Source organism: Topomyia yanbarensis, chromosome 3 (genome assembly GCF_030247195.1).
Source record: "Topomyia yanbarensis strain Yona2022 chromosome 3, ASM3024719v1, whole genome shotgun sequence".
Lineage (NCBI taxonomy): Eukaryota > Metazoa > Arthropoda > Insecta > Diptera > Culicidae > Topomyia > Topomyia yanbarensis.
In genome coordinates, this window is record NC_080672.1 from 366,424,325 (window position 1) to 366,438,772 (window position 14,448).

At 44.2% G+C, this 14,448-nt stretch overlaps 1 protein-coding gene across 1 annotated transcript in view; it reads right to left on the minus strand.

The window, feature by feature from the left end:
- LOC131688461 (uncharacterized) overlaps positions 1-13,435 on the minus strand; it is a 27,379-nt gene extending 13,944 nt beyond the window's left edge. The window contains exons 1-7 of the mRNA XM_058972738.1: positions 13,304-13,435; positions 12,496-13,251; positions 11,699-12,436; positions 3,259-3,510; positions 2,904-3,197; positions 1,831-1,984; positions 865-1,775 (exon numbers count right to left, since the gene is read on the minus strand). Coding sequence (XP_058828721.1) covers positions 865-1,775; positions 1,831-1,984; positions 2,904-3,197; positions 3,259-3,510; positions 11,699-12,436; positions 12,496-13,251; positions 13,304-13,435 — 3,237 coding nt within the window. The remainder of the gene's footprint in view (positions 1-864; positions 1,776-1,830; positions 1,985-2,903; positions 3,198-3,258; positions 3,511-11,698; positions 12,437-12,495; positions 13,252-13,303) is intronic.
- Between the last annotated feature and the right edge of the window lie 1,013 nt (positions 13,436-14,448).

The following is a 14,448-nucleotide window of genomic DNA, read 5'->3' on the forward strand; positions in this document are numbered from 1 at the left end:
GGAATCAACACCTATGTTTCAATAAACCAGACGAAAATATCACTAGTTTGCGTGCAAGAGTTATTTGACATACAATTTCAAAGAACTGCTCATGTTTGAAAGAAGGAATCAATTCCTATGTTCGAGTAATCTGGTTTTACAAGTATATAACAGGTTTGCTTGTGAGAGGCCGCCGTTTTCTAAGGATCATCCTCCGCAGCTTTACACCACATCAGTTCCTTGACTTAGGTAATGCGCAAACCTTTGCCATCATCAAAAATGAACAAAACATTAGCTTTTCTGGGGAATGAGGTATTCTGAGGAATGACTTTCTGGGGAATGGGGCATTCTGGATAGTGGCTTTCTAGGGAATGGTACAGTCCGGGAAATGTTTTTTCTGGGGTATTTCTGGGATATAAATAATGGTAAATGTTGCATAGGTTCGAACACACCGTTCAGCCCACAGTCATGAATGATTTGTGGTTTACATTACTGTACCATGATTAAAAAACTAAAATACAACTTATTTACCTGATGAAGCTTTTATCAACGATACATCATTTTGTATTTCCAGCCTTTACCTGATATCATTTTCCTTTAAGTATTCTGCTTTTCGAAAAGCATGCGATTTAAATTTTTCAGCCTTTTAAATTTCGGTCGCATAATTTTCAAACTTATTACCTTGACCGTCCTGGAAGCTACGGATGTGGTCAAACTCTTTTCTGGCAATCAATAATCAAATAATTCAAAACATTTCGATACCAAGGTAGTACCACCGGAGCGCCAATTAGAACCAAATTCAAAATGAGCTCATAGAAACATTGCATGCTCGATTTTAAAATTCCATTAAAGCTCTGAAAAAGCAAGTTCTCTTTGAATAATTACCCTTGTTTTTTCGCCTTCGAAACCATACTTCGTCGGAATTCCTCGTTTTACTGGCTGTAGTTCGTGGTGCTCCTGCTCCTTACCACTGGTAGACTGACAGGGCGTTTCCGGTATGTCCAACGGTTCCTCACTCGCTCCGACTGGGTTTTGGCGATTTTCGAAACACTGCGATAAGGTTGGCTGTATGTGACGTACTTCCATAGATTGTTTCCTTTTTCGAATAGGTTTTGGATCATTTTTAGGTTTTTTCGTGCCACTGGATTTCTTTTTTGCTGCGGGTTTTTTGGGGTTTTCGGTGTTGACACCAATCTCCGCTGTCGATGGACCATCAACCTGTACAGCCACACTCTCCATTGGTTTACGTTTTGGAACAACGAACTTTTTGATGAGAATTCGCCGTGGCTGCGGAGCTGGCGGCCGATATCTACGCCGTCCAACGAAATGTTTGAAGTGGTTATGGAGTTCTTGTTTGATGGTTTGTCTAATTGCTTCCAGGTAGGCGCCTTTTTCTCTTTTCTTTCGTTTGGCTTTTTTTGTTTTACTACCTTCCAACTGAAAACTTTTGATGGTGTGTTCCATGATCATTTGAATTTCATTTTTTAAACTGTCACTCATAGTTTCTTGTGACGCAGTTAGCACTTCCTTGTTGTCATTCGGGACAGAGCAAGCTTGATCCTTCGTTTTCGCAAACGTTTTGTTCTGTTTGGTTGCATCCGGGGATTTTTTAGGAACAACTCTCGATGTTTTAGGTCCTTGAGTAAATATGTCCTCAAAGGTGCTATTCCCGTCATCACTAATATGCAAAATATCATAAGCATCGCCACTACTGCAGGCTGCGAGAGAAGTTATGCTCGTTTTTCTGGTGAATCGGGGTGTAACGGGCAACTGTACGCGTTTAGATGAACGAACCTCTGCAATAAAATCGGAGTAAGAATAACGTCCTGTCGCCAGATAAAATCGACAAACCTTCCTTAAGCGATCCGACGACTGATTCGTTATCACTCGAGTTTAGAGTCTTCACTGTCGGATTAAAACTAACCTTCCTCTGAGATGACCTTCTGCGGGGCATCGAATTTCTTTTCCTTCCTCGGGGGGTCTTCATTGATTCCTTGGCTCCTACCTAAGAGAAGAGCAGACAAGTTGTTAATAATTTCATCTAGTTCTTATATCAGCGGTTTGGTGTGACTGCAGAGCTGGAGGCTGATATTTACGACTTCTAGAGGCAGATTTGAAATTTTCCATCGGTCATTCATTTTTTGTTTTGTTTGACACCATATTTTTTCGCTTCGGGTCGGTTTGAAGCTTAAGGTAAATTTTTACCAAATAGGGATCTTTAGGGGTGTGCGGGTTAAGGCATATTCTGATGCAGATTAGTACCGTGAGTTAATATCTCAGTCCTTTTTCAATTTTTTGGCCCGAAACTATTGAAAAAAACATTTTTTAGTTTGTTTCCTTTTAGGACAATAACACATCCAAACCCATGCGACTTGCACGACCCTATAGGTTGCCTTATCAGATCTACCATAGTTTGCAGATGAAACTTGGGATGGCAGGTTGCTAGCGGATTGACAAAGTACCAGATCATGCTGTGTGGGGTGCTGTCCTGGTTAACAATGAGATGAACGAGATATTTGCAGATACGTCATTTAGTAGGACAACTGTCAGTTTGCTGGTTGAGTTTAATTTGGTTTTTTTAAATTTAAAAATCATAAAAGAATAATTAAGGTTTAAGAATGATATGAGTGTACTCGTAAGGACACCCGCTACCAATACATATGAAAAACTGGCACAATTTTTTTCCAAATTAAAGATCCCTATTCATTTTTTCCTGTCTTAAAATGATCCAAAATATGTCGAGCTAAAAACGAATAAATTAATCAAAAAATGCATAATAATTTCAAACATTTCAAGTCGCTCATTAGAAAGTGTAAATATAAGACTCCATCTCCACAGCCACGTCGAATTATCCTCCTGGACCATTATAGCTGTTCATAGGTCGTTTACTAGCGATCGACCAATAGTGTCTTCCCTTCTCTTACCACATTGTTGCTGGTAGTAAGCGGAGCTGTACTCAAGCTCGGTTTATCTGTACAGATGTCAGGGTGAACACGTGTGAATTCTTTGAGATAGGACTCTTCGCGCGGAGTGGGGGGCGACAATACATCATCATGTCGCTTAAGCTCGTTCGTCTTTACGGTAGGCTCAGAACGAACCTTTTTCAGAGACAAGCTTCGCAGCGATACCGAACTTCTTTTCCTTATTCCAGAAATGTTCGAACCGGTTAGATTCGATGCAGGTGTCGATACCGGATTGATCAACTCCTTGGTTATTACCTAAAACGGAAAAGAAAACTCATTTCATCCAGTCCTAGCTTCGAATGTTCGCTCCCCATACCATTTTGCTTCTGGTAGTAAGTGGAGCTATATTCGGGCTTGCTTCACTAGGCTTATCTGTGCCGTTATCGGAAACAACTCGTACCAACTCATCTGAAGATGGCTTAACGTCTGGTATGGAAGGCGACGATGTTGAATCAAAACTAATCTTTCTTCTCTGCGGCATTGACTTCCATTTTCTTACTCCGGAAATCTCGGGACTGGTTGCTTCAATCGCGTCAGTTGTTTCCGGACATACTTGAGGCGACATTATCTTAGAGAAGAAAAGATAATTTGTTACTTATTACATCAAGGGCAAAAGCAGGGTGTATACCAGTTGGATAGAAATAAAAATTAAAAGCATTGCATTTAACGTCTATTGTTTGTGTTTGCTATTTTTCCGTTGTTGGCATGTAATGTTGTACTGATAACGTTAATTGCCAACACAGAAAACCTTATTGTAAAGAACAACATGCAACACGACTTCGATTATGCAAAATGATCAAACCGGGATCTTGGGGTATATGGATGATAAAATCGAAGTACGTCTACACGATTTAACACCGCGCACTAACTAAAAGTTCAATTAAATATGTCGAAATATGGAGAAGTGGAATCCGGTACGGCTATCACTCCAATGTGGAAATATGCTTATTCTCCCCAGTCACCTGTTGGCTACTAACGAGAAGAATCTGACACTTAACCGTTATGTATCCGACGCGGTACCGGGTACCTTTTTATGTTTCAATTAATGAAATTCCTATGTTTTATACAAAACTGGAAATTGGAACTTTGTGACATCTTAGAACTTCACTAAGTCGACCTTTTGGGTTAATAATATTGTTGATACAGTAAGGGGGGAGCTATGAGGGGCTTCTGATTTTTTACTACGTAACAGGCCGACGTGGGTACCCGGGTACCCACAAAACTGAAATACCAATAACTAAGGTAATTTCCAACCGATTTTGATGCTTTTGAGTGTTTTGGATTCAGGAACTCATCCATTTTGGACTTTATAAAAACGAACAGGGTTACTTCATTCGGTTCCCAGGAATTCGGATTTCCGGAAGTAGGTTCCAGTACTACGTTATCAAAAATAGTCTGTTTGGTGCACTACCATTTCTTTAAATTGGTCCAACTGGAGCTGTAGAGCTGAATTCTCAGAAGAACTCCCTGTCAGAATCACTCGCTACAATTGTAGACATGACGGTAAATGTCACCCACTAAAACACTGCTTGAGGCCAATTGCAGCGGACGTAATTCCGATTGTGATATTTGTTGTACGGTTCAGATGTGTGGACGGGGAGATTTCATGATCGTGTGGGAACGAGCATAAACGCTCGTGTTCACACTTGAGGACGCACTTAAAGTGTTATCACGTTCGATTAATCGCAGGAGCGTTTTCATGTTTAGGAGATCATGGGAGTGGATGATGGCAAAATGTTCGAGCGTTTGCATGTTAACTTGCGTGGATTTTCAACAGTGACCTGGAAGAACAGGAAACAAATCACTTCCGACCGCGCACTGCACTACATGTTCGCGTGCGTGAGTAGCCTTTCATTCGTGTAGTCGCGTTTAAACGCACGTACGCTAGTGTATGTAAAACTTTGCTTGTTCGAATTCGAATCATGTAGCCGTTTGCATGGGATTTTAAATGTTCGCACATGTCGTCATGCTGATACTTAATTTTGAGTGCACAGTTCAGATGAAGGACGAAAGTGAGCCCCAAATCTTAAGGGAGACTTGTTGACTAGTTTTTTTTATAGCAAGGTTTAGAAAGCTTCAAAAGCCTGGCCTGTAGTGTATTGGCACTGTGTGGGACTCACGTTCGTTCCTAACCACTTTTTTTGTAAAACTTTTATTGTCCTGGTTTCTAATTTTTGTCAAATAAAACTTATAGTTATTCACATTCTTCTCATTTGCTGGTACGCTTGTCATGTAGCATATCATCGACGAAATTTCTTTGAGGATTTGCTGGCGGGAGCGTCTATTTTGTTGTTGGAAAACCGGGTATATCCAATCCTCATGTTGCAGCTGTAAAAGCCGTTGATCCATGCCCAGAAAAACGCCTCGTTGGTAAGTCCAAATGAGTTTGTTTTCGCTGCATTTGAATAGGTGGTGCTCGATGCTATCCGTCTGGCCAGGACAAATGTTGCAGTTAGGGTCAGCTCTTCTGTTCACCCTATACAAAAACTAGTTTGTTACAGTTTTGCGATGTACCACAGAAAACCACATTGATCGTTGGTGTGAGTTTAAAAATTTGAAGTGAATGTTTTTAAAGATGGTCTTCCAATCCCGTACTATTTTTGGCTCCTTTAGCTGTTTTATTATTATTATTATTATTATTTATTGGGCTTTAACCACACAGGGTCATTCGCCATAAGAAAGGAGATAGTTGTGATACATTTCACTGATTTGGTTTTTTTTCTTTGAGATCGATTGGCTATTGGATTGATGAGGTGTTGAGCTCCGGAATGAAGGCAGCTTGCCAGGGCCGCGGGAGAGCCTCCCCAGCGCCCGGTTTTGGTATGTCAGTGGACCCACTGAACGATGGTGGTGGGTGACTTGTTTATTTGCGGTTAGTCGAGAGACCTCCCTAGCACCCGCTGGGCGGTGGTAGTAGTTGGGCTGACGGATTTCGATTGTAGAGGGGCCGCGGGAGAACCTCCCCAGCACCCGGTCCGGGCGGTGGTGGAGGGCCCGCTGGGCGGTGGTAGTAGTTGGGCTGACGGGTTGCCATTGTAGAAGGGCCGCGGGAGAACCTCCCCAGCACCCGGTCTGAGTGTGGCGGAGGGCCCGCTGGGCGGTGGTAGTAATAGTGCTGACGGATTGCAGTTGTAGAAGGGCCGCGGGAGAACCTCCCCGGCACCCGGTCCGGGTGTGGCGGAGGGCCCGCTGGGCGGTGGTAGTAGCTGGGCTGACGGATTGCGGTTGTGGAAGGGCCGCGGGAAAACCTCCCCAGCACCCGGTCCGGGTGTGGCGGAGGGCCCGCTGGGCGGTGGTGGTAGTTGGGCTGACGGGTTGCCATTGTAGAAGGGCCGCGGGAGAACCTCCCCAGCACCCGGTCCGAGTGTGGCGGAGGGCCCGCTGGGCGGTGGTAGTAGTTGGTCTGACGGATTGTGGTTGTAGAAGGGCCGCGGGAGAACCTCCCTGGCACCCGGTCCGGGTGTGGCGGAGGGCCCGCTGAGCAGTAGTGGTAGTGGTTGCAGTAGAGGATGGTGTGAAGTTGGCCGGTTCGCGGTCTGTCTTAGATAGATTCGAGAAGATTGGCATCTTTCAGGAAGGCAAGTAGTGCCTCTTCGTGCACTGGGTCGTTTGCCAGTGTTTCTCGAATCGAGGGGCAGGAACACGAAGACCTTCGAAGCAACTTATGGAGGCGGCAGTAGCAGCGAGAGCTGAGAATGGTGAAATCTTGCTGAGGATGGCAGTATCATATGTTGCTTCGGCGGGACATATACTGCCCAAAATGCTTACCGAGGAAACTGAAATCGATGCTGTCATATTCGTTCTATGCAAAGTTCCATCACTGCGCGCGGACGCTTGTAGAGAGTTCGATTGATTGCCCCGACAGGACGGACAGCTGATGGGTGCCGTTGTGATGTCTACGTGAACTTGGAATGATGGAAGCAGGGAAGTAATAGGCGCAGCTTGCATATCCAATTTGTTGCTGCGGTGTTGAGACAAGCAGCTAGTCAAAATTTTCCTGGCGATGGTCGCTTGCATAAAGATTTGAGTGTTGCAAGATTGAGACGGATGGTTATAGAGTGAAACTGCAGCAAAATAATACTACCTCCTGCATTTGTTCATGTTTGGTTGACACGACGAATAGTAGCAGGGCTCAGCAGCAGCGAGGGAGCTGGGAACGGTGAAAACTTGCTGAGGGTGGCAGTATCTAAATTTGCTTCGACGGGACATGTACTGTTCAAAATGCTTACCGGGGCAGCCAGAATCTCTGCTTGCAGATCCAGTTTGTTGCGAGGCAAACGCAGTTAAGGTATTTTGCCTTCTGCATTTGTTTATCTCTCGCCGACACGATGAATGATAGCAGGGCTCAGCGGCATCACGAGAAGAAGAGCCGGGCGATTTCCGAAACATCAAATGATTGCCCCGACAGGACGGAAAACTGGTGGGTGCAGTTGTGGTTACGACGTGAGCTGGGAGCAATGGAAGCAGGGAATCAAAATACGCTGCTTGCACACCCAGTTTGTTGTTACAGTGTTGAGACGCGTATTTTGTCAAATTTTTCTTGACGATAGGTGTTTGCATAATCATTTGAATGTTGCTCAAACTGGACGGGGAGTTGACGAATGCAAACGTAGTATAGGTATACTGCATTCTGTGTAGTTTCCGGTTCACTGGCGCCCCAACGACCCACTGCTACAACGTGGTCTACTCGGTCTAATCCCCGGCGGAGAATCTAGCCTAGTCACGAGCTACCCGGTAGGGTGCCGAGGTGAGACCGGCTATTCCGGTGAAGCCTGACGTCCGTTTTACTGGAGCCCCAACGACCCGAACCCGGCGGTGGATCCAGTCTACACCGTCGGAGAGTACTCCGGCGGCGAAATTTCTCCCAAAGCCCGATTAGTGGTTTAACGGCGGCGTTCTAGCCAATGGCGCTACTTTGTTGGTCCCTTCGCCACTTCATCTGCAGCTCGGAGAGTATGCTTGTAACCATTCTGTTCATAGTGTCCCAGATATGCTCGTCGAGGCACATCTCTTCGACGATATTGTCCACTGTCACACCAGGCATACCCCTTCGAACTTTTTCAAACCGATGGCACCTGACTGCAACTTGACGTCAGCCATCCAAGTTTCCACGATAACTATTGTTTCTGCCGTCAACCTCTTCACCTCCTCAAGGGTCTCGCCGGTTATCGTCAGGACAACAACATCTGCAAAGTCGACGATGTCCACTCCCCTGGGTAGTTTGAGTGTTAACACTCCGTTGTACATTATATTCCAGAGCGTTGGGCCGAGTATGAAGCCCTGAGGTACTCCCGCCGTGACCCTAATCGACCTCTACTCCATGTTCGTTTCGTAAACCAATACTCGGTTCCGGAAGTAACTTCAGAACCTTGACCAGATAGTCCGGAACCCGCATTCTGTGCTGCGCTACGGTGATCGCCCCCAGCTAGCGCTGTTGAACGCGTTCTTCACGTCTATCTCTTTTGCTTCAATGCTTTCTCTGCGCTCGCGATGACTGTGCGGATGGAGTCCATCGTCGATATTCCTTTCCGGAACCTGAACTACCTCTGCGATAGTCCGTTCTCACTTTCAGCGTAGGCCGTGAGCCTGTTGAGAATAACCCTTTTCAGGAGCTTACCAAGAGTATCCAGAAGGCATATAGACCAATACGATGCTGCATCTCCTGGTGGTTTCCCTGGTTTTGGCAGCGACGCCAGCTTCTGGATCTTCCATCTTTCTGGGAAGTAGCCATCGTTCAGGCATTTCTGCAGGACTATCCTCAACATATCCGAAAACGCCAGGATCGCGCCGATACCACGTTGGGGATACCATCCGGTCTGGCAACTTTCTTCGCTTTCAGCCCTTTTGCCACTATAAGGAGCTCGGTGGTCAACAACATTTCTACCGTCTGCATCAGCGTATGGTGTAGGCGGCCATGCGGTCGAGTCGTGCTTCGGGAATAGACCCTCCACGATAATTTTCAATTTGTCAGCGCACATTTCGACTGGCGTCATTGGACCCTTTATCCTGGCCATAGCAACACTGTAAGCGTTGCCCCAGTGGTTGGCGTCTACTTCTCTGCACAGCTCCTTGTAGCAGGTACACTTGCTTGAAAATATCTTGCGTTTAAAAGAGGTCCTGGCCGCCCGGAATGCTACCTTACACTCTTCTCTGATGGCAAGCAGCCCGGGGGATGCCTAGCCTTTCGTTCCACCAGTACGACGGTAGTTCATCGGCTCCATTTTTCTCGGAATTGTTACATCAAATGCCCTCGATACTGTTTCCGACAGCTTATCGGCACGTTGTCCGCCTGAAATGCTTCCACAAAAAGGTCCTTGTCAAAGCCCTTTATTTTCCACTTACGCTCGCCAGCCCTCACTTTCGGCGTTACCGTACAATTTCGCCGACCAATGATGTAGTGGATCGCTTGGTGGTCACTATGTATGTGCTGCTATCTAACTCGCCAATTCAGGTTATTTTTTATCAGCGAAGGACTGTAGAATGTTATGTCGATGATGGATTCTCGACTGCCTTTATTCGGATAGTGCTAGCGGACCCTTCGTTACAGTCTCACATCCAGCTTCGCCAGGGCTTCCAATGTTGGTCAGCCTGCTATCTCACTCCACGGCCCAAGCGTTAAAGTCTTCTCCTATAACAACCGGTGTTCGTCTAACGAGTCGGTTACGAATACACCGTTGATCCTGGCGATCCCGAAGCTTCGTGTGATATCTACCACCGCTTGGAGAGGGAAACGCGCATTACTTGGATTGCCGCCATCCCTGCACTATCCAGTTACCGTTATCGGGAAGAACACGATACGGCTCTGCAATAATTTCAACGTCGCACTTCGTTTCTGTTATCGATTACCACACCAATTGCTCTGCTATGTCGCAATGATTGAGATTAAGCTGGGTTATCTCCATCAATGTTGGCCTGGTCGAGCTCTTGATGGAAGGATCCTCCTTCAGCTCGAAGATCATCTCGCCCTTCTGAGTGCGCCTTGTTCTCACGACATTCTCTCCCGGCTCCTTTAGCTCTTGTCCTCTCCCACGTTCACGAGAAGAGCGACGTAGGACGTCGTATCGTTCGCTTCTATGATCAGTGCGTCTCCCTTTGGCGCTTTTTGACGAACCGAAGGTTTTCCTCTCTTCTTCTGCTCCCTTTATTGTCCTTCATTCTGCTTCCCGTGTTTCTCCTTCCGACCTACAACGGTACTCCAGCTTTCTTTCTGTTGGGCGACGTCCTTTTCGTCAGCAACAGCATCCTCGAGCGTGTGCCTTTTGGACACGCCTGGTCTTTCGTCTCCTGGTGAGGTTCTTGTCCTCTTTGGAATCACGAAAACTGGCGTGTTCTCTACTCCAAACTGCTTCTCCTTACGGTCAGCTACATAAGCACAGTAGCGCATTTCGGAAGTCTGATAACCATCTCCCTAATGTCCTTATGCACATTGTTTTTCGCATCCACAAACTTGTTCCACTAAGTGCTTCGCTGTCACCACTTTTAGCTTCTGTGGGGTGTAATTCATCCCGCTCTGCTCTGGCTATTGATGCTGCTTCGCCTCCTCCTCCTGATCTTGCTGAATGACTTCAGCTGCTGCTGGTGGTGGTGACCTCACCACCATTTTTCTCCATTTTTTGGGTCCCAACCCAACGCCCGTTGTACATAGTCGCCTCTTGTGATTGCATGATTATCTATGTAACAGGGAGGTCATGCTAGGGTTGACATTATCCTTCATTGGGAATGCTCCCGAACCTATTACCATCAACTAAATGATGACGAGTTTTGAACGTACCCGGAGACCTGCCAGGCTTCTGTCGCGACGGAGGCAGCCGTGCTGCTAGCCCATTTCAAGTCAGTGTCAGTGACTTGTGTCACACTTCCTTACACAGGGAGTAGAACAGCACGCTTGCCAGTCCAAAGTCGCCGTCCGTTGTCGTTCGCCATGGCCAGTATGCTATAATCAGGATGTTATTGGAACTACTTTTTTGGGAAATATAAAGTACTAATTAAGCAAATTATAATTTTCGTTTGGAGAACTGTTTGTATCATTTCTGAAACATCCATGGAAATTAAACCCAAAACAGGCAAAGTACAAAGTAAAACACTTCATTATTTAAAATAAATAATGCGTGCTCCGGCAGAATAGAAAAAAATGACAGCTCTTACGCGCTTTGCCGCACTCTGCAGTAGTGTAGGTCAAAGAGAATAGTGAAAGAGACGCAGAGTGAAAATCAGTCAAAACGGCAACACTCCCTTTACGATGATTTCAACACTAGAATTTGGCAACCGTTTCCAAAGGCGGCACTTTAAATGACTCCTATTATATTTTGAAAACAAACCTTTTGTCGATCGTTGGATTTGTTTATCAAACGATGTGCATTTCGAAACAAAGAGATGAAATAATTCTAAAACTTGTTTTTACTCATACATAGACTCTAGAATGCACCTTACAATCACGATTGCACTAAATTCTGACGAAAATTCAAATTTTTTTTTTTTGATAGATTTACAATACTTATCTCCTCCAACTCAGGCATGAGTAATGTTTATTTACATTGCACGATTGGTCTGCTCAATAAGGTATTTTTGGCTTCACACTATTCGTCTCTTTTCCTATTCTCTTTGGTGTAGGTGTGTGAAATGGCCAGATGATTAGTTCTATGTGAACTCGTTCGATGGCGTTACTGAACTGAAGACTGAATTTGTCAAAATGAACATGGTCTGATATAACGGTGGAAAAGTTAACGGCATTGTGTAATTATATACAATAAACTCACCCTTATTTCATTACAATCATGAACATTTTTGCCGACATCCGCATCCATGTGTTGGACTGTAGTATCGTTTGCCTGTATATGTGTCCCACTGCCACTCCGTAGACTCGTGCCGGTGTCGATTGGCGAGATATCAGTAGAAACGTTGACCACAGGCTCTGGGAGTATTAGATTCTCTATGAGAAGTGTACTATTCTGCAGATTTGTCAGCGAAGATATTTCGGAGATCTGCTGACATGGTTCCATCTCAACTGCCGCACTAGCAGTAGTGGTTAGTTCAGTAGGAGCTGGTAGATTATTGCTGTCAACCATAATGCTTGAAGGTGTTTCTAAGCTGAAACAAAGACTTGGTACCTCATCACTTGCCTTCGAACCTGTCTGTGAGTTGATTTTTTCTCCGACTCCTTCTTTCTGTTGTTCTATTAATTCGACATACTGTGATATAGGCATCTCTCCATTATCCGCAAGAGCGATATTATCAAATGTATGTCCTCCGACAAGCATACTCGATCCGTTGTTATCAGAGTATAGAATTCTTGATTCGGTAATCACATGATTAGTTATCACCACTTCGGAGCTGGTAGTACGTGGCTCTAACATCGGCAAAACTTCTGTAGGCTCAATACCACTGCTGAGCTCACCACGAGTAAACTGTTTGTGATACTCCTGAGTGATGATTGATGACGTAACCACATCTGGTTGCGTTAGCTCTGGCACGACGGTTGCCTGATAGTGATCTGCCTAAAAAGTCACATAAAACCAATGATTTTTTTAATATTGAGCAACTATAATATACTCACCCTTATTTCATTACAACCATAAAGCTCACTCTCGACATCTGCATCCTTATGTTCGAGTATGGAACTGATACTACTACTCGATACCCTATCAATTGCATTTGAACCTATTTGATTATCAGTCGCTTCTCTGTTTTCTTTGTTCAGTTGTTCTAATACCTCCACATACTGCGATATAGGCATCTCTCCGTTTTGAGCAAGTGTAATATGATCAAAAGTATGCCCTCCAACAAGCGTGCTCGATAGGTCATCAGCATTGAATACTAATTTCCCGATCTGGATCTCATCAACATTCCCTGTGTCGTTTTTCATCTCACTATGAACAAAACCTGAAATCGAATTCTCACTTTCAACCGTTACAGTCGGTTCTGAAACCATTAGTTTGAGTTCGGTCGATTCTACACTGCATGTTGCATTTTCAATCATGAACCATTCCGTTGAGTTGAACGAGTTAACATAGTCAAGTAGACGTTGTCGTTTAACATCCTGCAGTTGCATCGATTGACGGATATAATCCGCACCATTGGAATTGGTTACCGTTGAAACGGGCCACGATAGCTGTAAATCACTTTCTTCACTTGAGTCGTCATTGGAACATTCGCCAGGTGCTGGGTCTTGGGGACTAAGTTGATTGTCGATAATCATTTGCTTCAGTTCCTTGAGAAATTTTCCCCATCCGAGGTAATTGCGTTTGATTCGTGTAATGCATCGGTCGGATAGTTTTGTTGGAGCCAAAGATAGGCTTGATTTAATGTTCAGCTGCAAATAGATTATTAGCTGTTGATTGTGCCGTACCGAATCGTGTCCTTACCTTTGATTTGGATTCCACACCAGACTCTACGGGCAGAGCGACTCCCTCATGCACAAACATACTAGGAACTTGTATTTGCTGATCTGCTGCGACGATTAGTTGATTCAGAATCTTGTTTACTTTAGTTTCCATTTCCTCTCAATATTTTCAAAAATCTGGTGCATTGAGGTACAAATTTTTGAAACGTAAATGGCGCCACACTTTGCTTTGACCAGAGACAATGAATATGAAAATATAGAGACGCGCGAAGAGGATTTTTTTGTTTCATTCTCGATTTTTTTAAAAAGGGCCTATTCAACTTTTAGTTGGTGGCTGCCTTCCCAAATGCGCACCCCACTTTGACAAGTCGTCCGATCAGTGCCAATTTTGAAAAATCTTAAGTCGTGTTAATTTTGACAAGCTATACTTTCAATTTTCTCAACGAGGTAGGTGTTCATTTCAGTTCTCAACTTAAACCTTAAACGTAAAGTTTATATTTTGTGTGTTTTCTTTGAAAAAGAAAGATCTCGATTCGGGAATTCAGCCGATTGTGGCCATTTAACATCGATGTTATTTTGATTCGCAAAAAAGATACAGCATTGAATTTTGCTAGCCGATTGATACACTGAGAAAAATAAATCACCTGCAACATCAGTAGAAAGAAATAAGTCGGTTAAATTGCAACATGAGTTTTGACAGCTCGCAGGTTTCAGTAGCAGTTTGGTCACTTGCACTTTGGAAGTGTGGAATCCAGGTTGGTGGGAAGTGCGCAATATTTTTGGCTGCCAGATGATTTTGTAGAAAATCTGTATACTTATAAAAAAAATCTGTATTTGTCTGTATTCAAAGAAGAAAAGGAATTTTAGTAATTAATTCATATTTAAAACAAAAATAAACTCAAGATTACTAGGTCTCATACAGACGATTTAAAAACTATGGCTCAGTAACCGTGAACCGATGAACTCAATAATAGTGTGATTTATAGCCCCCTCGTTGGTAGGCGTCGATCGCGTCTTCGAATATCCAAATGCGTTGATAAAAAGCTATGGATATATAATAAACAATGTTGCGAAAATTCTCTGCATGAAATGAAAATCTTTAAAATGCCGATTGGTTTGAAGCAAATACAAATTATATTTGTATTTGTTTGAAGTAAGAATATTTAA